Source organism: Platichthys flesus, chromosome 18 (genome assembly GCF_949316205.1).
Source record: "Platichthys flesus chromosome 18, fPlaFle2.1, whole genome shotgun sequence".
In the NCBI taxonomy this organism is placed as follows: Eukaryota; Metazoa; Chordata; class Actinopteri; order Pleuronectiformes; family Pleuronectidae; genus Platichthys; species Platichthys flesus.
The window spans coordinates 15,963,342-15,990,857 of NC_084962.1; the positions used below are offsets into that span (position 1 = coordinate 15,963,342).

At 41.1% G+C, this 27,516-nt stretch overlaps 2 protein-coding genes across 2 annotated transcripts in view; both read right to left on the reverse strand.

Moving 5' to 3' along the window:
- Positions 1 to 5,732: 5,732 nt before the first annotated feature.
- On the reverse strand, positions 5,733 to 10,152 carry opn8c (opsin 8, group member c). Its single transcript, XM_062411948.1, has 4 exons — positions 10,065 to 10,152; positions 7,936 to 8,229; positions 7,412 to 7,743; positions 5,733 to 6,385 (listed from the first exon to the last, which is right to left on the reverse strand). Exons 1-4 carry the CDS (start codon positions 10,150 to 10,152, stop codon positions 5,900 to 5,902), a joined length of 1,200 nt encoding a protein of 399 aa, XP_062267932.1. The 3' UTR covers positions 5,733 to 5,899.
- Positions 10,153 to 11,967: 1,815 nt separating this feature from the next.
- Positions 11,968 to 27,516, reverse strand: part of ppp2r5a (protein phosphatase 2, regulatory subunit B', alpha isoform) — a 32,101-nt gene continuing 16,552 nt past the window's right edge. The window contains exons 3-13 of the mRNA XM_062410881.1: positions 22,706 to 22,807; positions 22,501 to 22,593; positions 19,287 to 19,417; positions 17,389 to 17,448; positions 16,323 to 16,431; positions 15,483 to 15,536; positions 15,282 to 15,332; positions 15,091 to 15,210; positions 14,765 to 14,892; positions 14,585 to 14,686; positions 11,968 to 14,295 (exon numbers count right to left, since the gene is read on the reverse strand). Coding sequence (XP_062266865.1) covers positions 14,040 to 14,295; positions 14,585 to 14,686; positions 14,765 to 14,892; positions 15,091 to 15,210; positions 15,282 to 15,332; positions 15,483 to 15,536; positions 16,323 to 16,431; positions 17,389 to 17,448; positions 19,287 to 19,417; positions 22,501 to 22,593; positions 22,706 to 22,807 — 1,206 coding nt within the window. The 3' untranslated portion in view covers positions 11,968 to 14,039. The remainder of the gene's footprint in view (positions 14,296 to 14,584; positions 14,687 to 14,764; positions 14,893 to 15,090; positions 15,211 to 15,281; positions 15,333 to 15,482; positions 15,537 to 16,322; positions 16,432 to 17,388; positions 17,449 to 19,286; positions 19,418 to 22,500; positions 22,594 to 22,705; positions 22,808 to 27,516) is intronic.

Consider the following 27,516-nt stretch of genomic DNA (forward strand, 5'->3'; position numbering starts at 1 on the left):
ATCTGAACGAGATGTAGCTTGTGACTCTGTTTGGTTTTGAACTCATGAGAATGTCATTCACATCATGTGATTATAAAATACCATTGAGTTTAAGCTTTAGTTTGTGTCTATGGCTCTAAAAGGACGATGCCGATATGCAGACAAATTCATTGTTTGTCTCTACATGGCATCCTTCTCTGACTTCATTGTGATGTCATCGTCACGTCACTGGTCATATGATATCAAATCATCATCAGATCAATAATATAAACTGTAGATTGTCTCTATAGCTCTATTTTATAATGAGATATTTAGAAAATACACACACACACACGCACATGATTAAAACAATATGATTCACTTTGGATAGATTAAATCATTAAATCCATCAGAACACTGCTGCTTGTCTAACTTGCTAACTGTGAGTTTTTCCTTTGCGACTAAAGTTACAGCAGAAAGGGACGAAGCCGCAGGTAAAGTGGATGTGACACAAAAATGCGACTAAATTTCAATGTCCTGTTGCTTTAGATAAAATTGGGGATTTCTCTGTGTTTGAACATTGTTGGAAACATTTTGGATAAGGTTAGTACACAAGTCAACAATATAAATAAGACAGGTCTTGTTTTTTTCAGACATTTTAATAAAGAATGGTTGCATATCTTTACATGAGCAGCATTTAAAAATCACATACCCGCCATCCTGAGGTAATATACTCAGAGTGAGTTTTCCATGTTTAGAACTGAATGTGTGTCAATCGATCAAATTCACAAAAGGCTCTGCTCCTTGAAATGGAAAAGAATATATTATTTCACAAGCAGATCATCATGCGTATACTGAATGTTCATCAGGTTTGTGTTCTCACGTCTCACAGGCACCTGAATGCAGCTGCTGCAGTTTTATTATAATGCAGAGGAGCAGGAACACACTCCACACATCTGTGTTTGATGTATGACTCCTCAGGGAAGCATAGAGTCTCAAGCCCACTTGTAATGTAGAGGTAAGGTGTTCGGAGCTACACAGCTCTTTAGGATCACGATCAGACACTCACAGTTCTTTGTGGGGAGTTGTCCAGCCAACGCATTGTCCTAGAAATGACACAAACATGATGAGAAAGGAGTTTTGCCTCCTATAGCCTATAAACACAATTTTCTGCGAACTGCAAAACGCTCCAACAATTTGTCAGTGTCTGTTGTTGAAAAAGGTTCAAAAAACATTCTAAACGATGAAGCTGTTGTTTGGAATGGGTTGTCAGTTGGAATTATGAGTAGGAAGTGTCCTTGTGCCAGCCATAAGCAACTTCCCCTTACAAGATCAAATTGAATTAAATCTGCAAGCAGCGTAGAAGGGCCCTGTTGTGCTGTTACCTCTGGTTCCTTCATTAAGAACAGATGAATGGAGGCAGAAGATCTTATCTTTCAGTCAGCAATGCACGTAGTACGGGGGCAATGCTCCTTCTCTCCATCAGCGGCTTAAATCGTAATCATTGCACAGATCATGGATTACCTCATAAATTAATTTTTTTCTCATCTGAAATAGCAGTAGTCTTACAGTATGGTTGGTCGGTTGGTCGGTTGGTTGGTTGGTCGGTTGGTTGGTTGGTTGGATGGTTGGTTGGTTGGTTGGATGGTTGGTTGGTTGGTTGGTTGGTTGGATTGTTGGTTGGTTGGACGGTTGGTTGGTTGGACGGTTGGTTGGTTGGTTGGTTAGCTGGTTGGCTGGTTGGTTGGTTGGTTGGTTGGACGGTTGGTTGGTTGGTTGGTTGGTTGGTTGGTTGGTTGGTTGGACGGTTGGTTGGTTGGTTGGTTGGACGGTTGGTTGGTTGGTTGGTTGGTTGGTTGGTTGGTCGGTTGGTTGGTTGGTTGGATGGATGGATGGTTGGTTGGATGGTTGGTTGGTTGGACGGTTGGACGGTTGGTTGGTTGGTTGGTTGGTTGGTCGGTTGGACGGTTGGTTTGTTGGACGGTTGGTTGGACGGTTAGTTGGTTGGACGGTTGGTTGGTTGGATGGTTGGTTGGTTGGTTGGATGGTTGGTTGGTTGAATGGTTGGTTGGTTGAATGGTTGGTTGGTTGAATGGTTGGACGGTTGGTTGGTTGGATGGTTGGTTGAATGGTTGGTTGGTTGAATGGTTGGTTGGTTGGTTGGTTGGATGGTTGGACGGTTGGTTGGTTGGATGGTTGGTTGGTTGGATGGTTGGTTGGTTGAATGGTTGGTTGGTTGGTTGGTTGGTTGGATGGTTGGTTGGTTGGATGGTTGGTTGGTTGGACGGTTGGTTGGTTGGATGGTTGGTTGGTTGGATGGTTGGTTGGTTGAATGGTTGGTTGGTTGGTTGGTTGGATGGTTGGTTGGTTGGATGGTTGGTTGGTTGGACGGTTGGTTGGTTGGATGGTTGGTTGGCATTGATCTTGAAAAAGAAAAGGGTCCAGGATTGTTTTGGTAATTTCCTCTTCATTTAAAATGTGTTGAAATTCTCAGCCATGCCGGGGGACTGATATCTATGAGCATGTGGAATTTGGTACAGCATGATTCAATTTAAGGGGACTGCAATTTACTTTTTCTCATTAGAATTTCCCTCATGTAATTACTTAACATTAATTTAACATTTTAAAACAAAATTAAATTTTAACTAAAACCAACAGCTACATATCAAACTCGCTCACTGGTTTTAATGATTCAGAACATCAATCACTATTTGTTTCCATTTGGACGAGAACATGCAAACTCCACTAGTAACCTCCCAGCAGGTGAACATTCAAACCAAACAAGCAGCCATTCTGTCATTATCGTTTTGACTTAGCCCCGGTCCTGTAGTGCCATAACACGTAAAGTTAATAGTTTCCCTCCAGTTGACAAGCGCTCAGCATGGAGCCAATTCTGAGAAGGTCTCCGTTGTGGCCATCGGTCGGAGTGGCAGTAATTGCTACACTTATTCTACAGACGTATTTTCCGGTTACTGTAATGTCCTCAATTAAGTAATTTTCAAGCGTCTTTACTTTAATGGATATGCTTTTGAGACAGGCTTCCATTTCTGGAATTGTGGATGATGTTTAAAGACCTTTGACTGCCACAGACAGATGAGCTTCTATTTACCCTGTCCTATGCAGACTTTCACATCCACCAATCTGAGCTCAGCCTCTGAAAACCAGCTAACTTTTACTTTAACTTTTAAAACCATTTTATTTTGGGGCGAGTGTATGTCCGTGTGGCAAAGTCACTGTGAAACCCAATTATAAGTCGGATACGGACGGTGGAAGAAAACACTGTGTTGCTGCTTTGAAGCTCATCAATGAAGCCTATTGTCGAGAGGTTACATAATCAGTAGCAGACACCGGAGCCTGGCTCCACATCTCCCTGCTCATCTGTAAAGACCTTTCACACAAACAGTCTGACACCGTATCTCCCCCGACTTTCCTTTGGTGCCAGGTGAAATGGAAATGTCACCATCTCTGTCACGTTTGGTTTCTCAAATCAGCTCGTTTGCTTTGTGCGCACAGGTCCGTGTGTGTGAGATTTGTGGATGGATATGTTTGGCAGTGCCTCCGCGTTACCACACGGGCAAATTGACAATCTGTGAGGGACGGCATTTCCCACTTCATCTTCAAATTAGCTGCTGACGGCGCTCGCACATTGTTATTTTCCGAAGGTGTTTTGTGTATTCATCACTGTGAACCTTTTGTGAAACTCAAAGCCCGTAACACAAAAAGCCTAACGTGTAAACATGAAATGTTCTCAGATGTCCTCAGTGGATGTTTATATTAGAGCCCTTTAAGAGACTGTAAGATAACAAGCCCTAATTGCATTTCTATTTCATGAGGCTTTGACAGACACTTCTAAAACACACACACACACAGAACGAATATACTAATCAGCCGTCCATTAACAGGCATGAAGCAATTTAGTGACTCACGCTGGGGAGCGAGAAATTAGAAGCACAAAAGAGCGATGTGGCAGATTTCCTGGTGCCAAGCAATTTACACACATTTTTTCGGAGGGTGTTTAATTTCTCTACATTATAGAAACATGGACTTTTGATTGTATTAAAAATTGGGAATAATTGGCTAAATTATTATCATCATTATTATTGTGAATAACCATAGCAGTGTTTTGAAGCAAATATAAAATTCTAATATATATTTATATTTGCTACTCCAGCAAATTGTCAGAAGTACACTTAAAGCGTGAACGACAGAACGACCACAGGGTTCAAAGGATATTATGAATACTAATACGAATGTGAAGATTAAACAGTTTAAGCTCACACACTGAGACAGTCCTTTGCTCATACTTGTACTTGATAATACTTCAATAACACAATTGTGCAAGCAGTGCAAGACACAATAATTTGCTGAAACATTGAATGGCATGAATACATAGACAACCTCATTAATAAAGCACAGTCCTGGATAAAATAGACATTGCTTGGGCTACGTTCACATCATGTGGTACGATGTTAGAGACGATCAAGACTTCCATGTTTACAACCTGTGAAGATTCACACCAAAATACTGTGTATCGACAATATAAAACCACGTCCATTAAACTTTTACACAATTTACCTTTGTCATATTTGAGATGTCCTTATAACGTATAATGTCTCTGTTATTCAAAGCCAAAGTTGAACATATCAAACCTTTACACCAGTGAGAGTTTTTCTGTTGTAATTGTGACTTAGATATTGACATTGATGCTGCGACTCACAACTATTATTATCAATGATTAATCATCTTTACTGAAAAATATCAAAACATGGTTAAAACAATCCCGCACAATGTAAACTGGAGAGCTACAGCACTTCACCTATATGGAACTGCACACAGCTCCAGACATGCGCCCTCCCAGATTATCATGCAGCCTGATTATTTGACACAACACAGTATGGAGGACCATACATGACTGTAGTCAAGTGTAAATAAATAAATAAATAAATGTATAAATAAATACAGAAATAAATGAATAAATAAAAAAGGAAATAAATAAATAAATACTGAAATAAATACAGAAATAATACAGAAATGTATAAATAAATGTCACATTTATTCCAACTTTTATTTATTTCCACATTTATTTATTTTTCGATTTCAGTGTCCTTATGCTAATGAGAAAGGCGGGCCTTACCTCAGTCTTGAGCAGGATTGGTCAACTGAGCTACACAGACACACATAGGCCCCTTCGCTTCGCCACACACTCGCTCAGAGACACGGGCAGTGACTGAGACTTGATCTCTTCACCGTGAAGCAGCCAGTTAGTGACTCTGTGGAACAGTGGAAACAGTGGAAACAAAGAGTTTCTCTGGTCACATCTGCTCAGAGATCAGCTGCTTCATGGGCAGAGCAGAAGCTGCAGGTGGTTTGTACCGAGCTGGAGTTTCTGTTTCCTCCTTCTCCTCTCGGCTCGCTCCTTGTGCTCAGTAGAAAACGAGACGTGACGCTTACAGTCAGGAGGACTACTGACACCTGAATCATCCGAATAAAAACTAACCTTAACTAAGCCTCTGAACTTGAACTAGTTCATTGTAAGTGTGAACTGCCTCAACGCTGCAAACAGGTACTGGACACCAGTCAGCATTGAGAGGCAGAAGTAGTAGGGCTGGATCATCACTCTCCTGTGACCAATCCTGCATGAGACTGCTGTTAGGCCCGCCTTTCTCATTAGCATAAGGACACTGAAATCGAAAAAATAAATGAGGGAATAAATAAATAAATGTGGAAATATATTTAAGACATTTATTTATACATTTCTGTATTTATTTCTGTATTTGTTTATTTCTGTATTTATTTCCTTTTTTATTTATTCATTTATTTATTTATTTCTGTATTTATTTATACATTTATTTATTTATTTATACTTAAGTCATGTATGGTCCTCCATAACACAGAACCAGCTTGTTTGTGATTGAACCTTCATTAGTCATGTATTCACAAGTCATATAGAGACAGGTGGGCAGTCATTGGCAGGTTTATTGTTCGAGTCTGTGTACGTGGAGCCCCAGCAGACATACACCAGCCGACTGCCATCAGCGTTCACCACTTTTTCTTTGCTCTTGGTCTTACTGTGAGTTCTGTCCTGAGACAAGCTAAAGTTCCTCTTTGGGACGCAGCCTCGTTCCTGGAGCTGAATGTGGATGGGGATCGGGGCTTGGTGTCCTGCACCGATGTGGACCCCCACTTGGTTCACCCCGAGCTTAGAGTAGATCGAGAGGAGCAGATAGCGCAACTCCCGCTGGAAAGTCTTGTTGAAGTAGAAGTAGATGAGGGGGTTGTAGATGTGGGAGCTTTTGGCGAAGAGGGCCGGGAAAACGAAGCCCCCGGGAGCCATGTACCTGTGCTCCTTGTGGAAAATGAAGAGGAAGGACACGACAGCATACGGGGCCCAGGCGATCACAAAACCCAGGCTGATGCAGAAAAACATCTGGAAGAGGAATCAACAGAGAACAGAAAGTTACTGGAGTGGAAACTCATTTCCTATTAATAATTTGTCATGGTGTTACAAAGGTTATCACGAACAGAAGCAATCATCACGTCGTCAATCTTTTCCTGTCAAGTCTTCCCTGCAAGTCCTGTGAATAATGACTGGTCTCAAGAATAAGGACAGCATTGGTCACAAGGTCAAAGTACAGAAAAGCACAAACAACATGGTACCACTTACTAATGACGCTTCATTTATTAGGGTTTTTACAGCTTTGTTAAGGCCTGATGAGCAATGCAGGGATTTGTCACACGTACAATGCAGAAGGGATTTCAAAAGTATTCTGCAAATACTCATCATAATTAAAACAAAGAAACAGACGTGTACACGCAGAGCAACAGATCAAATGAAGGATAAATGAAGGAAGCCAAGTCTTGTCAAAGAGTCAGAGTCACGCCACAGCCATCGCCAGTGCAGGTCTCGAACCAAGTACCAAATACTTTAGTACGGGTTCGATCCCACATGACGTCATAAGCCTTGTCGAAATAGCTCTCCAACCAAGTCAAATGTTTTTGCTTCAGGTCTCACATCAAGCCAAGTCTTTCATAACTCAAGCAGGTAAAGTGCCCTAAGTCAAGTCGGTTGATGAAGCGTCTAACAAGCAACAGACGAAATAGAAAAGAAAAGAAATATCTCTCGTTGAAAAAGCACGACATGCACGTAGAAGACACCGATGAAGATGTAAAGAGAGTTTATGGTGATAAGTGCAGAGGATTTGATGCTGTTGTGAACACTGTGTTGTGTATGTGTGAAAGGAAAACTCTCCGGACTTTATCCGCATGTCTGAAAACAGCTTAACCCTATTCCAGGTCAACACGTTATACTGTTGATGCTGTCAAGTCCCATATCAAGTCAAGAGAGTAAAGTTTTACTGTGTCCAGCTCAAGTTGATTCACAGGTTCTCATAATTTTGGCATAACTAACATGTACAACAATGCAAATAAGTGACGTTCTTCTTACGTCACTGACCATAGAGAGCCGTTTTTCAGTGCGCCGCAGGTTGTTGTGGATGCCTCTGGCAGACATGGAGTCGGTGAAGCTGGACACCTGGTTGAGAATCTGACACTGGGACACCACGATGAGGAGAATGGGGACCAGTGTGAAGATGGCGAAGGTGCAGATGACGTAGAAGGCGTCCTTTGCCGAGGTGTGGTAACCCCTCCAGGCGATGGTGCAGGACAGTCCATAAGGCTCGGGAACGTACTCGCCCCAGCCAAAGAGGGGCAAGCTGGACCACACGGTGGCGACCACCCAGGTGGCGCAGCACGCCATGCGGATGCTAGCTCTATCCGACTGCACGGCTGTAAAGGTGAACAAAACGTCTTTTATATGCTGTAAGGAATAGCAAAGGCAACAGGAGAAGCACAGGAATAAAACTATTTATAACTATATAAATTCAATAATAGTAAATCAATTCAATTCATAATAATTTAAATGCAATAAATAGGGTCATATTTAATTATAAGCAATCGCTCCCGTAAAAAGCAGCTCACTGTGAAGCAAGCTGTGGCAGGTCTTCAGGTAGCGCGTGACGCTGATGGCGGCGACGGTGAACATGCCGCACAGTCCGAAGATGAAGCAGCCGAAGCCGTAGTAGACGCATGTGACGTTCCCCCCCAGCCACGAGTGGTGGAAAGAGGACATGACAGAGAGCGGGTAGAAGCAGATGCAGCAGAGGAAGTCGACCAAGGCCAGGTTGACACACAGCAGCTCCGAGCCCACCATCTTCTTCCTCCTGCGGTAACAGATGACCAGGACCAGCCCATTGCCGAGAACAGAGAGCAAAACTACAGGGGGGGGGGGCAAAGAAGACCAGAGGGAAACAAGTAAGAAATTAGCATATGGACGTCAATGTGGTGAACACGTTAGCAATCAACTTTACCACTAAGACACCTTAGCTTGTACTGTCCGTTCCTGTTCGCATTGTTTTGGTGCCCTCTAATTCGGGGATTAAATTGCTCTTAAAGGTCCAGTGTGTAGAATTTAGTGACATCTAGTGGTGAAGTTGAAGTTTGCAGCTGAGTACCCGTCACCTCACCCTCCCCTGCCGAACATGAAAGAGCCTTCAGTTGTCATAATAAACTCAAAAGGTGTTTAGTTTGTCCAGTCTGAGGTACCGTAACAAACATGGCGATTCATTTCACAGAGAAGTAAATACATTTTATGTTGTTTGAGTTCTTAGTCTAGATCACAGGACCTTCACGGTAATTACACAGAACATGTGGTCGAAGCTGATCAGACTTTGAAATGAGAAACAAACTGTGATCATTTGTCATTAACGCTGATGTGAGACTAATAAAGGATCAATTTATCTACTGGTAAATGTAGTGTATTTATAGAACACTTCTCAAGACTTAATCGACTGCTGGAAGCTCTTTACACTACATTCACACAAGTCACACATGAGGGCTAATTCAGGGGCACTTCGGGGACTGGAGGAGCTGGCTATTAAACCAGCGATCCTGTGGTGGACGTCACCAGCGATATAAGTCCCTGCATCTCATCCTGTCTTGTATCCATCTACATTGGTCTCCTCCCTATATATGGGCTTAGTACCTATGTCACAAGGTCTGACTTCCTCTTGTCTTAGGTCTTTGTCTCTTGACTGCTGTTGTGTATTATTTATATAAATAAATGCGTCGCCAACATAAGCTCTCGATACTTGTCTAATGGATCCGTGGAGCAGAAGCCTCAGTAGACGTTTTGATGTCAAATGCTTCATTGCACTTTGAGTCATTGTGCCATTGTAGAGACGGCGTTTTGTCCCAGCTCAGCCAAGTGTACAAATATTCATAGCAGTGTTTTTCAGAGTTTCCGCTCATATTTTTTTTTAAATTAAATTGCACATCCATGGACGCTAAAAACATCCAGAAATTCATCAAAAGGAAATAAACACTGAGATGATGAGATTGTGTTTGTTCCTTTTGTGATGAAAGAAAACTGACAAAGATCAAATGTGTCCTGAACATATAACCTGAAATTGCTCCATGCACACATATCTACAGGATATTTCTTTATTTCTATCATCTATAGGAGTCAAGAATAAGAGCACGTAAATCAATGGAAAACCCTCATTACGGTTGTTTGACCATGAAGCCTCACAAATAGACTTTAGCTCAATTTCATGTGAACACATTTATTCTAAAAGCTAAATTTGTCCTTTCCTTTGAACCACTTTATACGTTTGCACATTAAGCATTTATGCAGCATGATTTACAACTGAAAAATAGATCACTAACAATAACAAATAACATAATTAATCTACCCTCAGTATTTCCTTATTGAAAATAAAATAACAAAACTGAATTTTAGATTCTAGTTCGCATAATTGTTTTTAAAGGCGCTGAACAGGAGAGAATTTTCCTCAGAATAAAAGTTCTAACCTCTACATCATAATCGCTCCAGTGTCAGATTTAAAAGCACAAAACACATCATCACAGTCTCTGGTCAGTATAGAACACGAGGGGCTTGTCACAGAGCCGATGGAAGTGAAGCTGGACGTGCACAGAGAAGCTGGATCTGCACAGAGAAGCTGGATCTGCACAGAGAAGCTGGATGTGCACAGATAAGCTGGAGGTACACAGAGAAGCTGGAGGTGCACAGAGCAGCTGGAGGTACATACCGACGGAGAGGATGGCCAGTCCCACACATGCGTCCGCAGCTGGGGAGAGTTTGGAGGTGAACTCGGTAATGTTTTCATTCAGAGACATTGGCTGTTGCGGCTAAAAACTCCGGACCTTTCTCCAATGGATAGAAAGTGTGTGCGTGCATGTGTGTGCGCGTGTGGAGGCAGGCTCACTTTCTTTTATGGAAACGGGAGAGTCGCCATGGTAACCCTGAGTGACAGCTGATCAGAGGAGGGGCGCTGCCAGCAGGAGGTTGGGGACCTGGTGGTGAACAGGTGTCACTGCAGCCTGTGTGAGGACTGGAAACATTTGTATTCCACCAAGGAGGTTTCGTTTGTTTGTTTGTTTCCGTGTTTATTTGTAAGGCTGGCTGGTTATTTGGTTGGTTGGTTGTTTGGTTGTCGGTTGAATGGCTGACTGGTCTTGTAGATTATTTGGTTGGTTGATAGGCTGGTTGGCTGGTTATTCGGTCCGATGCTGGTTGGGTGGCTGGTTGGTTGGTTTGTTAGTTGTAATCTTTTATCAACAGGATAACACACATTACTAATTTTTCACAAATCTTTGGAGGGATGGTACGTGGGCCAAGAAAGAACACATTCATTATTTCCCCAGAGACATACAAAGTGTAGGTTAGGTAAATAGGATAATCTATGTTGCCCATAGGGTTGACTGATTGCTTGTGTCTATATATGTCGGCCCTGTGACACGCTGGTGTAGCCCGGCTCCCACTCACTATCAGCTGGGATTGGCTCCAGCTGCCCCCAACGGCCCTCAAAGGATAAACTGTAGATAATGGCTGTGTAATGGAATGGCCTTGCAGCTCCCACTTTGGAAAGCTACTGTTCATGAGCAGAATGATGCTCTAAAAAATGTAATAAAAAAATAAAGACCACAGTCATGTCATATCTTGTCTATCAATCTTTATATCTATCTAACTACCTACCTAGCAATCTGTCTGTCATATATCTGTCTGTCTACCTTTCTATTTAAACAGGTCTGTTCTCAGTAACAGCTCCGCAGCCTTCAGTTATGTCACAAGTAGAAAACAGAGGAGTATTTTATTGTTCATTCTTCATCAGCGAGCAGAAGAGACACAAAACCGTCCAACAGGAGTGCATGAATAGATCAAAATTACATAATGGTGGAATATATGGGTCACACATACTGGAAACGTGCCGTTTATCGTGGCGCTCAGCGATCCAGAGAAACACCTGATATACAGGCCAGCCCTGAAGTGGAGTCACACGTTGCAAATCATGGCACAAAACTGTACGTGCGACTCCCACGAGAGGCCGGATGCTTTTACTGCTTTTATCCAACACACTGCCCTAAGTGCCCCGAAGGAATTGACCACGATTTAATTTCCAACCAATCATAGCTCTTGGGGCACAGACACGTAGAAGTCTCAACACACCTCTGCTGCACACAGGAGCAAGATCAGACTCTAAATGGTTTGGAGTGACTTTATTTCTTACTTCAGAATCAGTTATTTTGTGTCTCTAAAGGTGCAAGATTATGAATTTGGACCCTATTATTGTGGAGGACTATTAAAATTAATTGATGAATCTGTAAAATGTATAGTTTTAGAATCTCAGTGTGTTTTAATTTCCAACAGATGTGATTTTTATATTCCTTGTGCTGTTTGTGTGTTTTCATTTTTCTTCTTTCTCCTTCCGAACACAGGTTTATTTTGAAAAGAAACATTGATGTCACAGATAAAATGATTACCGTTTAAAGGAATGCAATTGTTATGAATAATATGTAAAGCACTGGTCAGGACCTTTGTGCTGACCAAAGGCAGAACATATAATCTTGCACCACCTAGTGACCTCCATGATGTACTGCAGCTAAACAAATATTTACACAGGAAAAACAGAACAGAACAGGCTGATGGTTCCGTTTAGAGTACAAAGATAAAATAGACTTTATTTGATGGTGAAACCTAAATAAGATCTGCGATCAGAAGACAGGTTCGTCACGCAGGCTTCTTTTTCAACGTCACAGAGGCTGGAATGCTGTACTGACAGAAAGGCATCAGAGAAGACTGGACCTTAAATATGAACTTAAGAGAGCAGACACACCCAGGCTCAGAGGGAACACCATTCAACTACTTAACAAACTCTGAGGTCTTTCCTATGATCTGTGGCAGTCAGATTACATCAATAAGCACGTTAGTCCACCTCCAACATCAGAACACGGAGAGTAAAAAGCGAATGCGAGGTTATTAAGTCATGATTAGAGGATTAAAGATTACTTGTATGATTTTCTGCTGTTAAAATGAATTTCTAGATATCGTTTGGATATAGAAACTCAGATACACAAAATCAGTCGCGTGGATTGTAAAAAACAAAACAAAAAAACAGCTAGGTGGTGGTAACAGCTTTGATGGAGATTAACATTTATGCTCCTATAAGCACTGACTGCACTTTCCTAGACAACAGAGACGTCACACTGTACATACAATATTATACTGAGTGGCATTTCCCTTTAAGTAGCCTCCAAACTGACATATACACAAATACGCACTCATCTAATACACACTCGAGCACATCCTGCATCGGAAAGAAAAAATATTTGCCTCGTCAACGCTCTAGAAAAATATAGCACTGTAGGTCTCAGGTTAGTTTTTTTTTTAATTTACAAATACTTCAATCGCTTGGGGAAATTTTGCTTTCTTGCCGAGAGTTTGATGAGGTCAAATATCCCCCTTAGGAAAAATGAAGCTACAGTTAGCTTAGCATGAATAAGAGGGGGTCCAGCTAGCTTGTTTATTTAATCTGTACAAAAACCACAATGAAGGGTCGTGACCCAGACTATTTCCTGACTGGGACGGTTCGCCGTCTTTATCGTAGAACATTTATAAAGATGGACGACATGACAGCGCAGTGAAGCCAGAACATCTTGATCGCGCCCTAGTGGCTGGCTGCAGTATAGCTCATAAACTCCACCTCCAGGTAAGCAGATGGGACAAGAAAGTCAAAATACTTGTGAAATATAATATTGTAAAAGATGATTTGTCATTTTATGTATTTCTTATCACACAATTGAACAATTTTTTCCCATAAATTCAGTTTTAATTCCTTATTTTATACTATAAAAACGGAGTGAAACATCTTGATTGACAGCCGAGCCTAACTCATGATTGGTCGAGTGCAGTAACGGTGGGACCTCGATGCACAGACTCGGGCCTGTGTTACAGCGATTAGCTTCCTGTTTTGCTCAGACAAAAATATTTACCAACACCTGCAACACAAACAAATATGACATTTACTCTAATAATTGTGAACCGGTTTCAACTGCACAGTCTCAACTAGAGTCATTCATCGATTTATCAAACCATGGCTGGGACAATTTTTTCTTTAGCGTCTTTGGCCTCATTCACCCATAACCCCAGAGATTCGTCTCCTAGCTTCTCCTGCTCCTGACAACAGCCCTTTACTACACATTAATGGACACTAACTGTTTAACTATGGGTCTGGTCCCATTTGCCCCACGTACTCCCAAAGTCTGCAGTTCAGTTCTTCCTTAAGGTTTTGAAATCCATATGTTGGCAGCAAGTGGGAAAAGCACATTTAAAAAATAGACATCTTTAAATAGCTATTCAGCTCGTCTAAGTGCAGCACAATCGGAAACATTGAATTCAAGTCATAATTATTTTCGGCCCGCCCCCGTGTATCATTCAATGAATAGAACAAATAAAATCCTCTTCAGTTAAGAAACTAAATGTGAAAGGATAAATCTTTGATCAGACAAAAACAATATACTGTAGCCACACTGTCACATCCAAAAATAGTCTTAGGTTGAAATATATATAATTTTTTTTCTGCCAAAGAAATGCTGGCGTTCTAAGTCACTCTAAGTAGATGTTATATACTGCTGAGGTGTAATTTGTGTTTTCCGTCTCCGTCAATCCTCCACTGACGGTCCTGCACACGGTGTCAAACCGCTACGGAATAAAAAAACATCCGGTGTCATTTGTCACGTGGAGTGCTCTCATTGGCTGCCACACTGACGTCAGGCTCTTTGTCGTCTGTGGGGAGGGCAGCAGCGGAATCGGCGCTCTTGTCCACGGTGTCATCGTTATTACTACTGTTGCTATTGTTGTTGTTGTTGTTATTGTTGTTCTGGAGCCCGTGGCTGTTGTTCTGGACCCGAGCGCTGTCGCTGAGTCTCAGCTCGTCCAGCTTCTTCCACAGCTCATCCCTCTCCTGCTCCTTCTTCTTCTCCCTGAGAGGAGAACATTTTAAACCCATTTGTTAGTGAGAACTGCGAAAATATTAAGTATAAATAGGACATAATTCAAATTCTGTATTTTATCACGTTTTCAATAACATAATTTAGCCATAAATAGGTGGATAAATAACTTATTTCAGCCACCCTTTTTATAAGCAACCCTTCTAATAGTACATGCTCTGTGAAACATGTTGTTTTGCATTAATTTGTGTTAATAAAGCTGTATTGGGGGTTTAAGACATTTCAAGACCATTTTAAATACCACAAAGTGTCGGTCACTCACCGTTGTCTATCTGCTTTATAGGAGGACGTCAGCTCATCAAACAGAGTACAGTTCATCTCCATCAACGTCTTCAGCACGTTATAGACCAGAGCTACGATTGTCCTGCATAGAGACGCTGACATCAGTAACAGTGTTCAACTAATCATAGAGAATAATAGTGACATCAGCCTGAATACATACGGGTTCCAGTGCTCTTTGGAGATTCTGTAGAGGCTACCGAACATGATGGGGAGGACCCTGTCTATGTTCTCTTCGATGAGGCTGAGGATGTACTCGTTATTCCAGAAGTAAAGCGCTCGCTCTGCTACCTGAGAGGACACAGACAGAAAGAATGAACTGGTTAATGATCTGTCGGCTGAACAAGCTTCACTGCTGACAAAGGAGCGAGTGAATGGAGGAGAGGACAAAAGACTCTTCCAACCTTGATGTCAAAAGGATGTGGATTGATTTGAAGCCTGAAACAAACTCGATGCATTTTCTGTGTATGTGTGGGTTTTCATTCTCACCTGAAAGTGTGGATTGGCCACACATCTAGAAATCTGTTTGAACAGCGGCTCCTGGATCTTGATGAATTGCGTCGGCTCGATGACGTCCAGAATCTCCTCAATTTCACCGAGATACATCACCTAAAGTGATAAGACGTTTAGAGTATGAAGCAGAACGTTATCAACGATGTGTGTTTACACAGACAGAGTACCTCTTTTTGGCTGCAGGTTTTAGGCCAAAACTTCAGCAGGCCACGGATAACCTGCACAGATAACAGAATTTCTCTTTTAGAAAACAGTCTGTTTGAGTGGGTGGTTACTAGAACCTGCTACAAACTCATCTGCAGTGTTGACTAATTTAGTGCTCGAGTCTTTGAGCTTTGAGTGGGAGGAATGAGTTCAATAAAAAGTACCGGTTCAGTGAGGGTAGGATCCTTCTCCAGGAACTGCACCACACAGTAGGCCAGCTGAGTGATACAGAAGAAAACATATTAATGTACAGTCTAACCCACAACACTGAAAACCCGATAACTTCATGAAACAGTGAAGACAGTCACAAGATACAACCACAGCCAATGGAACTGAGGCACTGGCGTTAACTGAGGATTTCACTGCTGATGGAAGCAACAGGACGACAAAGAGGTACACAGGAGCCATCTGTGCTCTGATTCAATCAAATAAATCTAAATCACTGAGAGACACTTCATCAAATCGCCAGGATAAGGATCCTAAACTTAAAGCCGAATGGATCCGAGAGTTCGAGGTGGGTGAAGAAGTGGTGAATTAATCACCTGAATTAGACTAAGGAGCTCTCCTGACTTAAGAAAGAGAGACTACACAACAAACACAGCTGAAGGTCACTGCAGTGAATCCTGGGAGAGCATCACCACGAAAGATATATTTTTGTGGGTCAAAGACTCTGAGGTGTCATTGACAGCAAAAGAGCCTGAATGAAAAATGTTTATCCGTCCCAATGAATTAAATCTTGACTCTGCTCATTTTGTAAATTCTCACTGTGATACACTGAGAATACGCCGTCAAATAATAAGTCAATGAGCCGGGTGCAATTGCCTTCAAAGCCACTAGACGGTGCTGTAGTACAGAGATTAGATGACCGTGTTGAATCCTGCAAAGAGATCCTGCTAAAGACAGTTAAATCCTGCTAAAGACAGACGGAATATATTCTCTCAAATCTTTTTTTTTACAGCAAATGAGGGAATAATAGATATAATGCTAAAGAGAGTTTTTCCTACCTGTGCGTGGAAAAGGGCCAGTCCTTTAGCTGTGTGCAACGGGATGAGCACTTTCATCAGGAACTGTTTGTGCTCTGCCTTCAGAGGCAACGCAAAGCCGTTGATGATACTGTAAACAGAGGGACAACAGAAAAATGTCAGATTACAGCAGCAAAGACACATACAGCCGGTTTAGACCAGAGCATAGCTGTGAATATTTCCAGTTTCCGAAGAGGAGAAGAAATATGAAGGGAATTCAAAGTAGAAGAGAAGAGGCCTGAGGCAACTTTTAGTTTGAGACAGCGAGAGAGCAAAAGTCTTCCACATCAGCAGAAAGAAAGCTTTCTGCAAAAGCCAATCTAAAACCTTAAACCCTGGACTTTTTCTAAAGCAAAACTATGGTAGAATAAAACAGATCTGCTCATACTGATGATTAAAAAACGAATATTGAGAAAAAATGATTCCATTAGTATAAAATGTTCGAATTGAGAAATGTGACTGGAGGAAGTAACTATAGTTATACTATATTTACCCAACAACCTATCCTGTGTACCCCTAAACAATTATAAAGCATTATGAAGATATGTTTTTGTAATTGTAATTTTATTAATTTAAATAAATATGAAAGTGAATATACGTGCTAAAAAGATACAATCACACAAATAATGGAAAAAATAAAACGAAATTAAGTCCCTAAGAAAAAAAGTGCTTTCTTGAATTATATTCACATCGGAAATATCAAAACATTTAAGTAGTAAAAGATATAGATAATATTAGGACTATATTAGGACTGCAACTCAATATCATTGTGACTGGTTGATTTGTTGCATTGATCAGCCTGTATAATGCCAGAAATAAGTGAACGATGCTCATTATGATTTCTAAGAATCTAATTAAATTAATTCAGATCGCGTCTTAAATCCAACCAACAGTTAAAAATTCACTCAATGGTTTATATATAGCAAAGAGAAATATAAAATCCTCACAGTGAAAAAGTTCAAACTAAAATCAAAAATCAAATTATAGATTGTCTGTCTATATTGAACACGACCGACTTTAAGTCCCATGAACACATATGGTCACTCACCTTCCCAGGATTTCTAGCAGCTCAGCGACTCCGTTGAAGTGGTCGGTTTCATAGATGAACCTGTAACAGACAAACATATTGACCACAGAAATCATGAAACACACCCTGGCATCACAACTCTAAAAGCAGAGCTCGCTGATGGGAACAATTGATTCAGGCCACTGCCACCAGTGTGTTGTTTTTAAATATCATCAGCCCCGCGTAGGAGTTGGATAAGAACATTTCACTGGTGTCCCATGATTCTCACACATGCAGCTCACAAATCTGTAATATAAGTCTGTTTCACTCTCCTTCCCCCTCAAAGAAATCTGGCTGTTTGCATTACTAAGTCTAAAAATTGACTTATGCTCCCGTGTTATGGTTGTGGTTTTAAACACCTCTTCAGATAATGACAAACAGCAAACATTTGACAAATCTGAGGTCTATTAATTTCATGTTCTATCTTAATGTGTTTGCACAATGCATACGCATTATATCCTCATATGGACACTGTTGACCACAGTTGCCAAGAACTACCGATTGTCTCAAATGCCTCAATTTCCTCTGCTAAATTACTGTAATGCTCTATATTTGGGCATCAGCTAGTCATCCTGTCTTGTTTGCAGCTGCTGACTGGTACCAGACCAAACAGCATCTTGCAGCTGTACTTGCATCCCTGCATTACCTTCTATGTTTTTAAACCTATGCATGTCCTGGTGCCTCAGTACATCTGAGCTTCACTCCCCATAGTGACAAATGGTTACTTGGAAAACGGATCATATTTAGAAGTAGACAAAACAACTTAAATTGTCTCTGCTCTTACGTAACTTAACGATCCATATGTCATTCACCTCCTCTGTTTGCCAACCCATGTCGCTGTGGTATGTACCGATAGAGCCTGACAACTGCGGCACTATTTTTATCGTTAGTGGCAGATGGTTAAAGTGGGTGAACCTGTTTTACCACCTTGCCTGTTGGTAACGACATCAAGTGCCCCCTGTTTCAATCATCTGAGGCCCGTCGTCACGCAGCAACAGGAGCACTAAAGAGTCAAGGCGCTGCAGATTGGAATCCTGTGTCTCCATGTGCACTTATTTTTCTGCTGCCTTGGTTTTGTGAGAAGTGGGATGAATTGGTGTCAAAAATATATATTTCATCCCAAACCTTGGAGATATTGGAAGTTTTTTTTTTTTCTGCATTCATCGAATACTGCTATGAACTAGACAGTTACACCTGTAATGTTTAAATGCAAACTGTCTGAGACTGATCAGAAAGGGTTGAGAGCTGTCTTTTATAATCACAATAACAATTTCAAATTATAGAACGCAAAGAAGATATCAAGAGTAGGAACAAAGTCTCATGTTTGTGTTGCCACCGAACGTGAAGTACTATGAAAGTTAGAAAAACAAGACCAACCGAGAGATACTTTTTCCCCAAAAGAAAACAAAATCTTTCTGTTCTAATGTGTGTTTCAGTTTCAAGGTATTTGAGAGGAGGTAATGACTGAAAGAAGAGACGAAAATATCCAGAGTTCATTCCCATTCATTTTCTCAGCCTATTCACACCCTGCAGACTCGGCTCTCATAGTTTCTCATGGTTTGGAAACATCTAAACCCGGAGAAGGGACTTTTTGGCACCTGTATGATAGCGACTTTTTGGTAGCTATCATACAGTTACTTAATGTGGACTTGGTTCCTCTAATGCAAACACAGGTTGAGTTCCAAAGTTATCTGGGTAAAATCTTACTATCTTAGTTTCATCGTAACATCCTTAATGTTCTTTATTTACAGATATGGCTATATTTAGCAGTGAGCTTGTGAGTTTCTCTAAATTCTCTTGGAATACATATTTCAATCTAAATCTAAATGTTACATAAGAACTGCTGCTGCACATTCCTCTTCATTATAGATTTTACTCACTTCAAGAAAATATTGTTGATCTGCTTTCTGATGAAGGCGCGTAACCCCAGGAACTTTCCGTAGATCCGATGCAGGATGGTCTTCAGGAAGTCCCTCTCCCTCGGGTCCTCACTGTCAAACAGCTCCAGGAGCTAAATATAAAGAGAGAAAACGACAAACAATAAGTTCTCAATCCAGATTTACTTGAGAAGACTTAATATTTTTTCACTCGTTTGTTACTGCTTCCAAGTTGTTGTTTTTTTTCTCAGCAGGATCACAACAACCCCAACAGATCCCACAAAAACCAGACCGAACAAATTAATCAATTTGTTCGATCATGTCTTACAAGCCATCAGCATCTCATAAAAAAACTAAAACATGTGGTATTTATGCCTGTACAATCAATAAAGAAACATCTGGGATAAAAGGTAATGGTTGAGGTCCAAGTCGCTGCCACAGAGTTCAAAAGGAATATCTTCAGGATCGGTGTGATACCAACATGCCACCAGCACATCAGCGACGGGGCTGTCCGTCTATTTTTAAACCTGTGTACATCCAGGAAACGTGTTTTGCTACCCACACATGTCCTCCTACAATGTGCCAATTCCCATTTATTCAGCGTCATTAAACCTTTTAAGCCATGATAGTTAAACGGTGTAACCAGTCTTACACCATAACCAATGAGCTCTTGTGACGTGAAGCAACTGGGGAAACACAATGGTTAGTTCTTTCCATTCTCCACTCAAAGTTTCTCAGATTATCGCCCAAACAAGATGTCTAGTGGTGAGCTGTAACTCTCTACCATCATGTCCAAGCGATAATGATGAAGACAATAGATGGATCCTCCTTAATTCCCCTCACAACACATGCCTATTACCGGTGTTATAAATATAAATCTTTTTGTAGACATTGAATCTGGGAAAAGGGATTGGTTTGGTAAATTTTACTTCATTATGGACATGACTGACGAGATGAGATGTGACTGCTCACAAGTTAATCAATGATGACAAAATGGGATATAGACGACAAACCCAACTGTTATAAAACAAAAGCTGCCCGGGTATAATTCAGAGATGCGGTTTCAGCCGGAGGTAATGTTAATATTCAATCACAATGGGCCACATTGGGATTTTAGCTTTTTCTCCTGAGCCAAGAACAAGTCCCTGAAAAACCCAGTGGGATGATTTATTTTCTACTTTGAGTAAAAAACAATAATAATAATTTCCGGGCAACATCTTTGTCTGCGAGATAGAGATAAAAGATAATTTGTTTAAATCTGTGGACATATTGGTGGAAACAATGAAAATGTTGTTACGTAGAAATCAGTTTTCCACGATGGTTTGACAAACACACTGCTGGAAACATGCAGGACTCTGATCATTTCAATTTCACACATATACTGAGAATTTGGGTAAGCAAATGTGTGAAGCAAAACCGTGATCCCGACCTCTTTGAAATCTGTCATACAGACATAGGACAAAGCTACCACCCACAGTTTGTGGAGGAAGCAAGGCACCAGTCTCACTTCACACGCACCCGATGTAGGGTAGGTCATTGCTTTGTAAATCATGCATATACAAAACAGTGTGTTTACGGTTCAGTTGCCACTGAGCCAACATATTCTGTATGTCAGGCTTGGGAATACCCACTGCAATGAATTATCGACTGTAAATGTTTTATTTTTATCAGCATCTCATTTTCTAACCAGAGCATTTCAGTTACTGCTCATGAAGACGGCCGTAACATTTAACTGAGGAAAAAACTGATAACGGAGAATAATGAAACTCTTCTTCCAGGGATGCTGGTTAAGGGTTTTCAGTAAACTGAGAATAACAGATGCCTCATGCCAACACACAGGCAGTTACAGTCCACATGATTTAATCAGTGCTCCCTGGGGAATAAAAAAACTCTAAATACACCAGGACCATGTGTCTGACCACACGTTCTGCTCTTAGCTCCACATATGGTTGTTTTCCCATGTTGAAGAGTGTTTTCCGCAGCAGGATCTGCAGCACCAGAGCAGTGCTTTGTATATAACATATATATATATATAACAAATATGCAGTCAACTTATGATTAGGATCATGAGCTTGGTTCTAAGGAGCTGTGCTGGGAGCCACTTTCAGGAATATGTCAGCGTCTAAAATGCATATTTCAGGGATTCTGCATGTTTCAACAAGTTATATTTAGTACTTATTTAGGACACCATAAATGAATGAAATTTAAGATTTATGTCAAATACCACAGATATCACAGATTAACTTATATACTTTTGCTACTTCAATCGTTGCTTTCTAGTGAGTCTTCCACATACCAACATTTAAGCCTTCTTTTCAATTTACAGCATCTCCCAGATTACGTTTAAAGAATGTGTTTGTAGGAAAGTCTGTGGCAGAGTTGGGAAACAGGTTCACAGCTGAGAAAATCAAAGTTGACAGCAAAACATTGCTCTGCTCCATGCTTGTATCTATTCACACCCATTACCAAAGACTGGGCCAGCCACACAAAAACACAACAAAAGAAACCCCTTAACAAAAGTGTACAGTGCAAATGCTAAATACTTGATGAGTGAAGGACAGGTTTTGCTTTAGTAGGTTGTTATGGTGTAAAATAAGAAGCTAAAAACATGTGAAAACCAGGATATGAAAAACAAGTATTCCCTAAAGTGAAATGTGGGGATCCTCTACTTCTTTTCCTTCCTACCTTTGTGCTTTAACTATTGTGGTGGAAATGTTTGTGTTTATCTCAGAAACTGTCCTGCGCTGTATGTATTATAGTGACTTAAGTTAACTAGACCACAGGCCTTCTGCCTTTACTGCCACCCAAACCTCCTCCTCCTCATCTCGTAGCTCCAAGCAGCAGTTGAGCTTCTCTCCTCGTGAAGAGTAAACAGCAGGCAGCTATTTAAAGCATCCCCAAGACGCACTCACATCATGGAAAGTCGGTGCAGGCACCTCGGATGTGGCCCAGCCAACATTCAAGGGCTCTGTGGCCCCTGTTAGCTGCTGCTCTTTTCTGCAGCTTCACACAAGACGTTCAGCATTCCTGAGGTAGGTGGGTACAGAGCCGAGAACTTGTGCCAGTTCTCTCGGCAAATGTTTGAAAACCTAATAATGATGTACGAGTAGAATGTATTGCGATAAAGCCGGTAAGGTTTGGAAACCTGCCGACAGATTTACATATTATCAAGAAACATCTGAGTTCATGCAAAATGCTTATAAAGAAAGTCAGTCACCTGCAGAACAAATTTCTGATCAATGTAGCGCTTGGCAATGCTGGGCTGGAAGTCTGGATTTTCTAGAAACCTCAGCAGAAATTCGTAGACCAGCTGGAAAACACAGAGAGAAATTTAAAACAAAATAGAAATATGAACTTCGCAAGTGCTCCAACACTCAATGGTTGAAATCTAGTACAGACATACTTAAGTATCAGATTCTTACTTGTATGTGAGGCCATGAAGCCTCTAGAGTGGGTTCATCCTCCTCTGGGTCAAAATCAGGGTTTTCACTCGGGGGAAGAGTCCGGAAAATGTTGGTGCAGATCTAGAGGGGGAAGGACACAAAGAAAGGGTTAACATCCCAGCGGCGCTTGAGATGACATATAGTCAGGAAACAGGTTTTCCTGAGTTATCCACAGATGTGATCCTTTATTTAAATATGCAGACACATGATGAATAGAAAGCTAATGAAGTTTTACAGATGACCTATTTTCCTAGCCAAGCATGGTTTCATCAAACCTACTGTGGTTTCCGGGCCTCCACACTCACCTTCAATACAAAAAAGACGTTGCAGATTGTTTAAAAACTACTTCTGTGCTCGACCGACACATCTTTACTTTCACCCACTATCCGGAAATTCACACATAATACAGTCACAGTCAATTTGTTTGGTCCATGTGCCATTCATTAACATGGAGGGGGTGGAATTAATGACCAATGCTAAAGCCAACCAGCAGGTGGCGATCGATAATCTTTAGTTTCACTATCGGGGTGCAGTCATGTCAATAGTCTATGGTCTCGATACACTGCTCTGACTTCCCCCTAACTTCTGCTTCACCTCAAGAGTAGAACAAAACAAATACAATTGACACAGCTTGATAACTGGAGGGGAAAGAAACCTTATCTGGAATATTTCTGACAATTTTAAATGTCACGGAGGACGTTTGAAAGTTCCCAAAACACAGAGGCGCAGGATCAAATCTGTAAAGACTCTGCATCTGCCGCAACCCTTGATTAAAATTCTGCACCGAAGACAATCGTGGAGACAGGTAACCGCTGCCTCTGTCCCACCTTGTTATTTTTAGCCCGGGTAAATTTGAGAGTGACATACACACACACACACGCACAGAGCGGTGGCGGGCTGGAAAAGCTGGCATTATGTGAGTGAGTGCCGACTCATGCTGAAGTGATAAAGACAACATTTAATTACCTATTGGCAGCTGGAAAATCTAAATGACAGTAATGGGAGAGGAAGGCAGCAGGGGAATTTTAAACTCGACATTCGCACGAAATATGGCATACAAACCGACAAGGAGAATCTTCTGACTTGACGGCACCATACCATGTATTTACTGCAGATATTAACATGACTTGTTTTAGCTGAAGCTCTAGCAAACCTTAAGACTGTGTAATATTCCAGAACCATGCTGAGATGAACATACCGGATGTATTCACTGAAAAGAGCTTAACTTGCTGCAGTATGAAAAAGCTGCTCCAGTTTCGATTTTCACATCACCATCACAGTCTGATCTTGCTACTAGCTGAAATCTATGATAGCTAGCTAGCTTGTCTTGTCAATCATTCCAATATTATTTGTATATTAAAACATGATATTTCTTCCCTCAAATGGTTTAACAAGGTGAGACATCCTCTGTCCTTCACTCTCGACTAGAGTGAAGAAATACTACCCAAAAAGACCTGCATGCAGTTGTGGACGGGAATTTGTATCATCTGCTGCCTATTTCCTTCAAGCATGAATGGGCTGTGCATCGACGCTATTGTGCTGAGCTCTTATCCACCTGCTTGTGAGCTTCCTGTTATTTCAGAGTAGTCTGACACGGTGGTACTGCAGCTTCTGACCTGATGAAAATTCCATCTGGCAAGAGTACATGTGCAATGTTCAAACTCGCTTACACCGAGCATCTCCTCCATTAGCCAAACAGAACCTGCACGATTTACTGTTTTATTATTCACAGAGTGATTCACTCCATGGAGTCTGGCTGTTTGCATTTAAGAGCACTTAATGACAACTAAGCATTTGCCACACAAACCCACAAGTACACCTAAAAGCCACCATCTTATCATTTGGTCAGATTATCATTTCTATGACTTCCACATTGTCTGACCTGGGTCTAACACTGCTCGGGGAGTTGGGTCCAATATCTGCGTGACCGGCATATGCCAGTCCCTTGATTAAGATTAAGATGCATTTATTAGTCCTAAACACATGCACAGACATGCAAAGGCACACTCATGCAGGACACACAGAGCAGTGAGCGACCATGTACGGCGCACAGGGAGCAGATGTTGGGGGAGTAAGGTGTCTTGCTCAGGGGCACTAGACAGGGTAGGGAGACTCTTGGATTTTTGGACAGATCAAATGAAGCAGTGATTCAGATGAACGATCGTCTGACCCTTCTTCCAACACAAGGGGACTACACATTTCTGACGGATTACTTGAACACAGTAACATCAAAAACGTACTTCTACTGTTTACCTCGATTATATTATGATGAAAGACACGGCCATTGCTGCAGTGGAAAGTTTCCAGAGCTATGGTATCCAGGTTAAGTACAATATAAGCCCAGTTTAGGCTTTAATAAACCTTTAACTGCATTATAATGATATTCCCACAATGCAACTCCTCCATTGTTATATCCCCTATGAATATCTCCTTTTGTAATACTGGGATGTTTTTATATCTGAGCCCCCATAGACTTAGCACAGGTACGTTGAGCAGACTGTAGGGCCTGTCATACACAAGTTAAGGTTTAGTTTCCTTTAGTTTGAATACAATGAAGATAACTGCTGATGTCAGGGATCACCAACGGTCCTCAGGTGGGATTGTCCAACCTCTGAAACCAAAGTCAAGGCTCTGTCATCTTTTTGCTGGTCTGCAGTTTAATTTAACCATATAACCATTCCTCATGCTTTAAATTCCCTCCAGTCAATTCGCAGTATCGCAAAAATAACTACAGTTGGAAAAAAACACGAAACAATGTTGTGGGTGGGTGACAAACATTGGAGGCATGTGAGAAATTTTCACTGAGGGGGAAAAAGGAAACTGTGATTTGTGTGCGTGAGTGAGTGTAAATGGTGTAGGAGGATTAAAAAATGGGCCGTTCCTAGGTGACAGTGCTGTCAGTGAAACCAGTGTGGGCTCAATGATGACACAGAAGGCTGTAAATCTGTGTGGGGTCAGTTTGCCGCCAGTAACAACCGACACCTACCAACGCACACGAGGCGAGAGGAAGTCTAGGAGGAGGGAGGAGGGTAGATAGAGAGAGATAAAGCCTGAGGAATACGATTGGCACAAAGGATGAAAAATATGGGGAAGCTTTGAGATTCTTTTTGGCCCGCCCTGCTGTCTTTTTACAGCTATCACAGACTGAGGAGGAATTCAATCTAAATTGACCTAACCCTTACCCTGAAAGATGTGATTTTCTAGCATATATAGTGACACTAATTATAGAGTTGGCAAAACCTCCTCTGACATAGATAGGAAACCTGTCTGTTTATACCACAGTGATCAAAGCAGGCCTCGCAGCGGCAGAATAATGGGCCGTACTTTAAACACTCACCTCTTCATTATCATGTGATGCCAAGCATGGAGTGTCCACGAGAGCTATTATCAGTCCAGCCTTCTCAAAGTGCAGCTGCTGTTTGTCTAACCTCATTCAGGAGCCTGGACTTTCTCCAAGTCTCAACCCATGTCGCTCCAGTATATAGACTACATAGATGAGTGTGATTATGAAGAAAGAGACGATTATACATGTGGAGAAGCAGTTAGACTACACTCGGTAACAAACCCGCTGATCTGCTGATGTAGTAGTCTGAGATTCAGTTTTGGGTCATTAATCAAATAGGAATTTCTGCCTCGTCGTGAAAGAAAAAGTGTGAAAAACGTTTTTTTACTCAGTAGATACACACACACGGAATTTAACTTTGTAGTCTTGACTAGACTGAAAGTAACTACAGCACAAATCTGTTTCTGGTTATGAGGATTTGATAGAATAACTGCCTTAGTGTGATTTCATTTTTATTTCTTTGTGGAGTGCTGAAATGGAAGGATTTGCTCCAGTGTTTATTGCCTGTGTCTGCACATTGGAAAGATTATCATGCCATGTTGCAGACAGAGCACAATGTCCCATCAACTTCCATTAATTATTTACCACAAGCCTCAATGTTTATGTTAAGGAAAAATACACTCTGCTACTCTCCAGACTTTAGAAATGATGAGCATTAAATCATGGTGAATCAGCATGTAGGTTAAAACTGGATAAATAAAACAGAGTTTGCGAGGGGGCTTTAATTTGTGACTATTTTTGATTGTCTTTTTTTGTACTTTACGATCACACAAGGGAGAAAGATGGTATTTAATTACATTCTCGTGTCATTTGCTGCCAAAATTATCTAGAAAGATGGTTCAAATAAAAATTACTATATGTCCAAATGGCGAGTGTGTTTGATTTAAGGGTGAGACTGGCACAGCAACAAGGTAAAGGACTGCTGATACAGACTGTGCTTTAAACAGAGACGCTGCAACAGTTTAAACATTGACCCCAAATGCTTTGTTAGTTGGCCATCAACGTCTTATTTACCTTCTCTATCCCTATGTAAACAGCGGTTGTGCCATGGCAGCCGTACCTGACGACAGCTTACACTGCCACAGTTATGTTTTTCTGGACAAGATATTATATAACATCCAATTACTGCTGCTGTTTTTGAGTTTTAACTTTAATTGGAATTGACCCGTCTCTGAACTGCTGTAATTACATATACACACAGAATACAACATGTAGTTCTGACACAAATTGATCCATTTAACTTGTATTTTAACTCCCTGACAGCTGCATAAAAGTGATGTTTGCTGAGGTACTAGCACTAAATGTGACTGAATGGTGCTTATACTTTTAATATATATATATAGATAAGGGCAAATCAAACAAGAAAGCTGCTACATGTAAATTTAATGAAAATTTAGGCTGCAAAAGAATTTACTTTTTCTTTCCTTTTCTAAAAAATGCCAGGAGC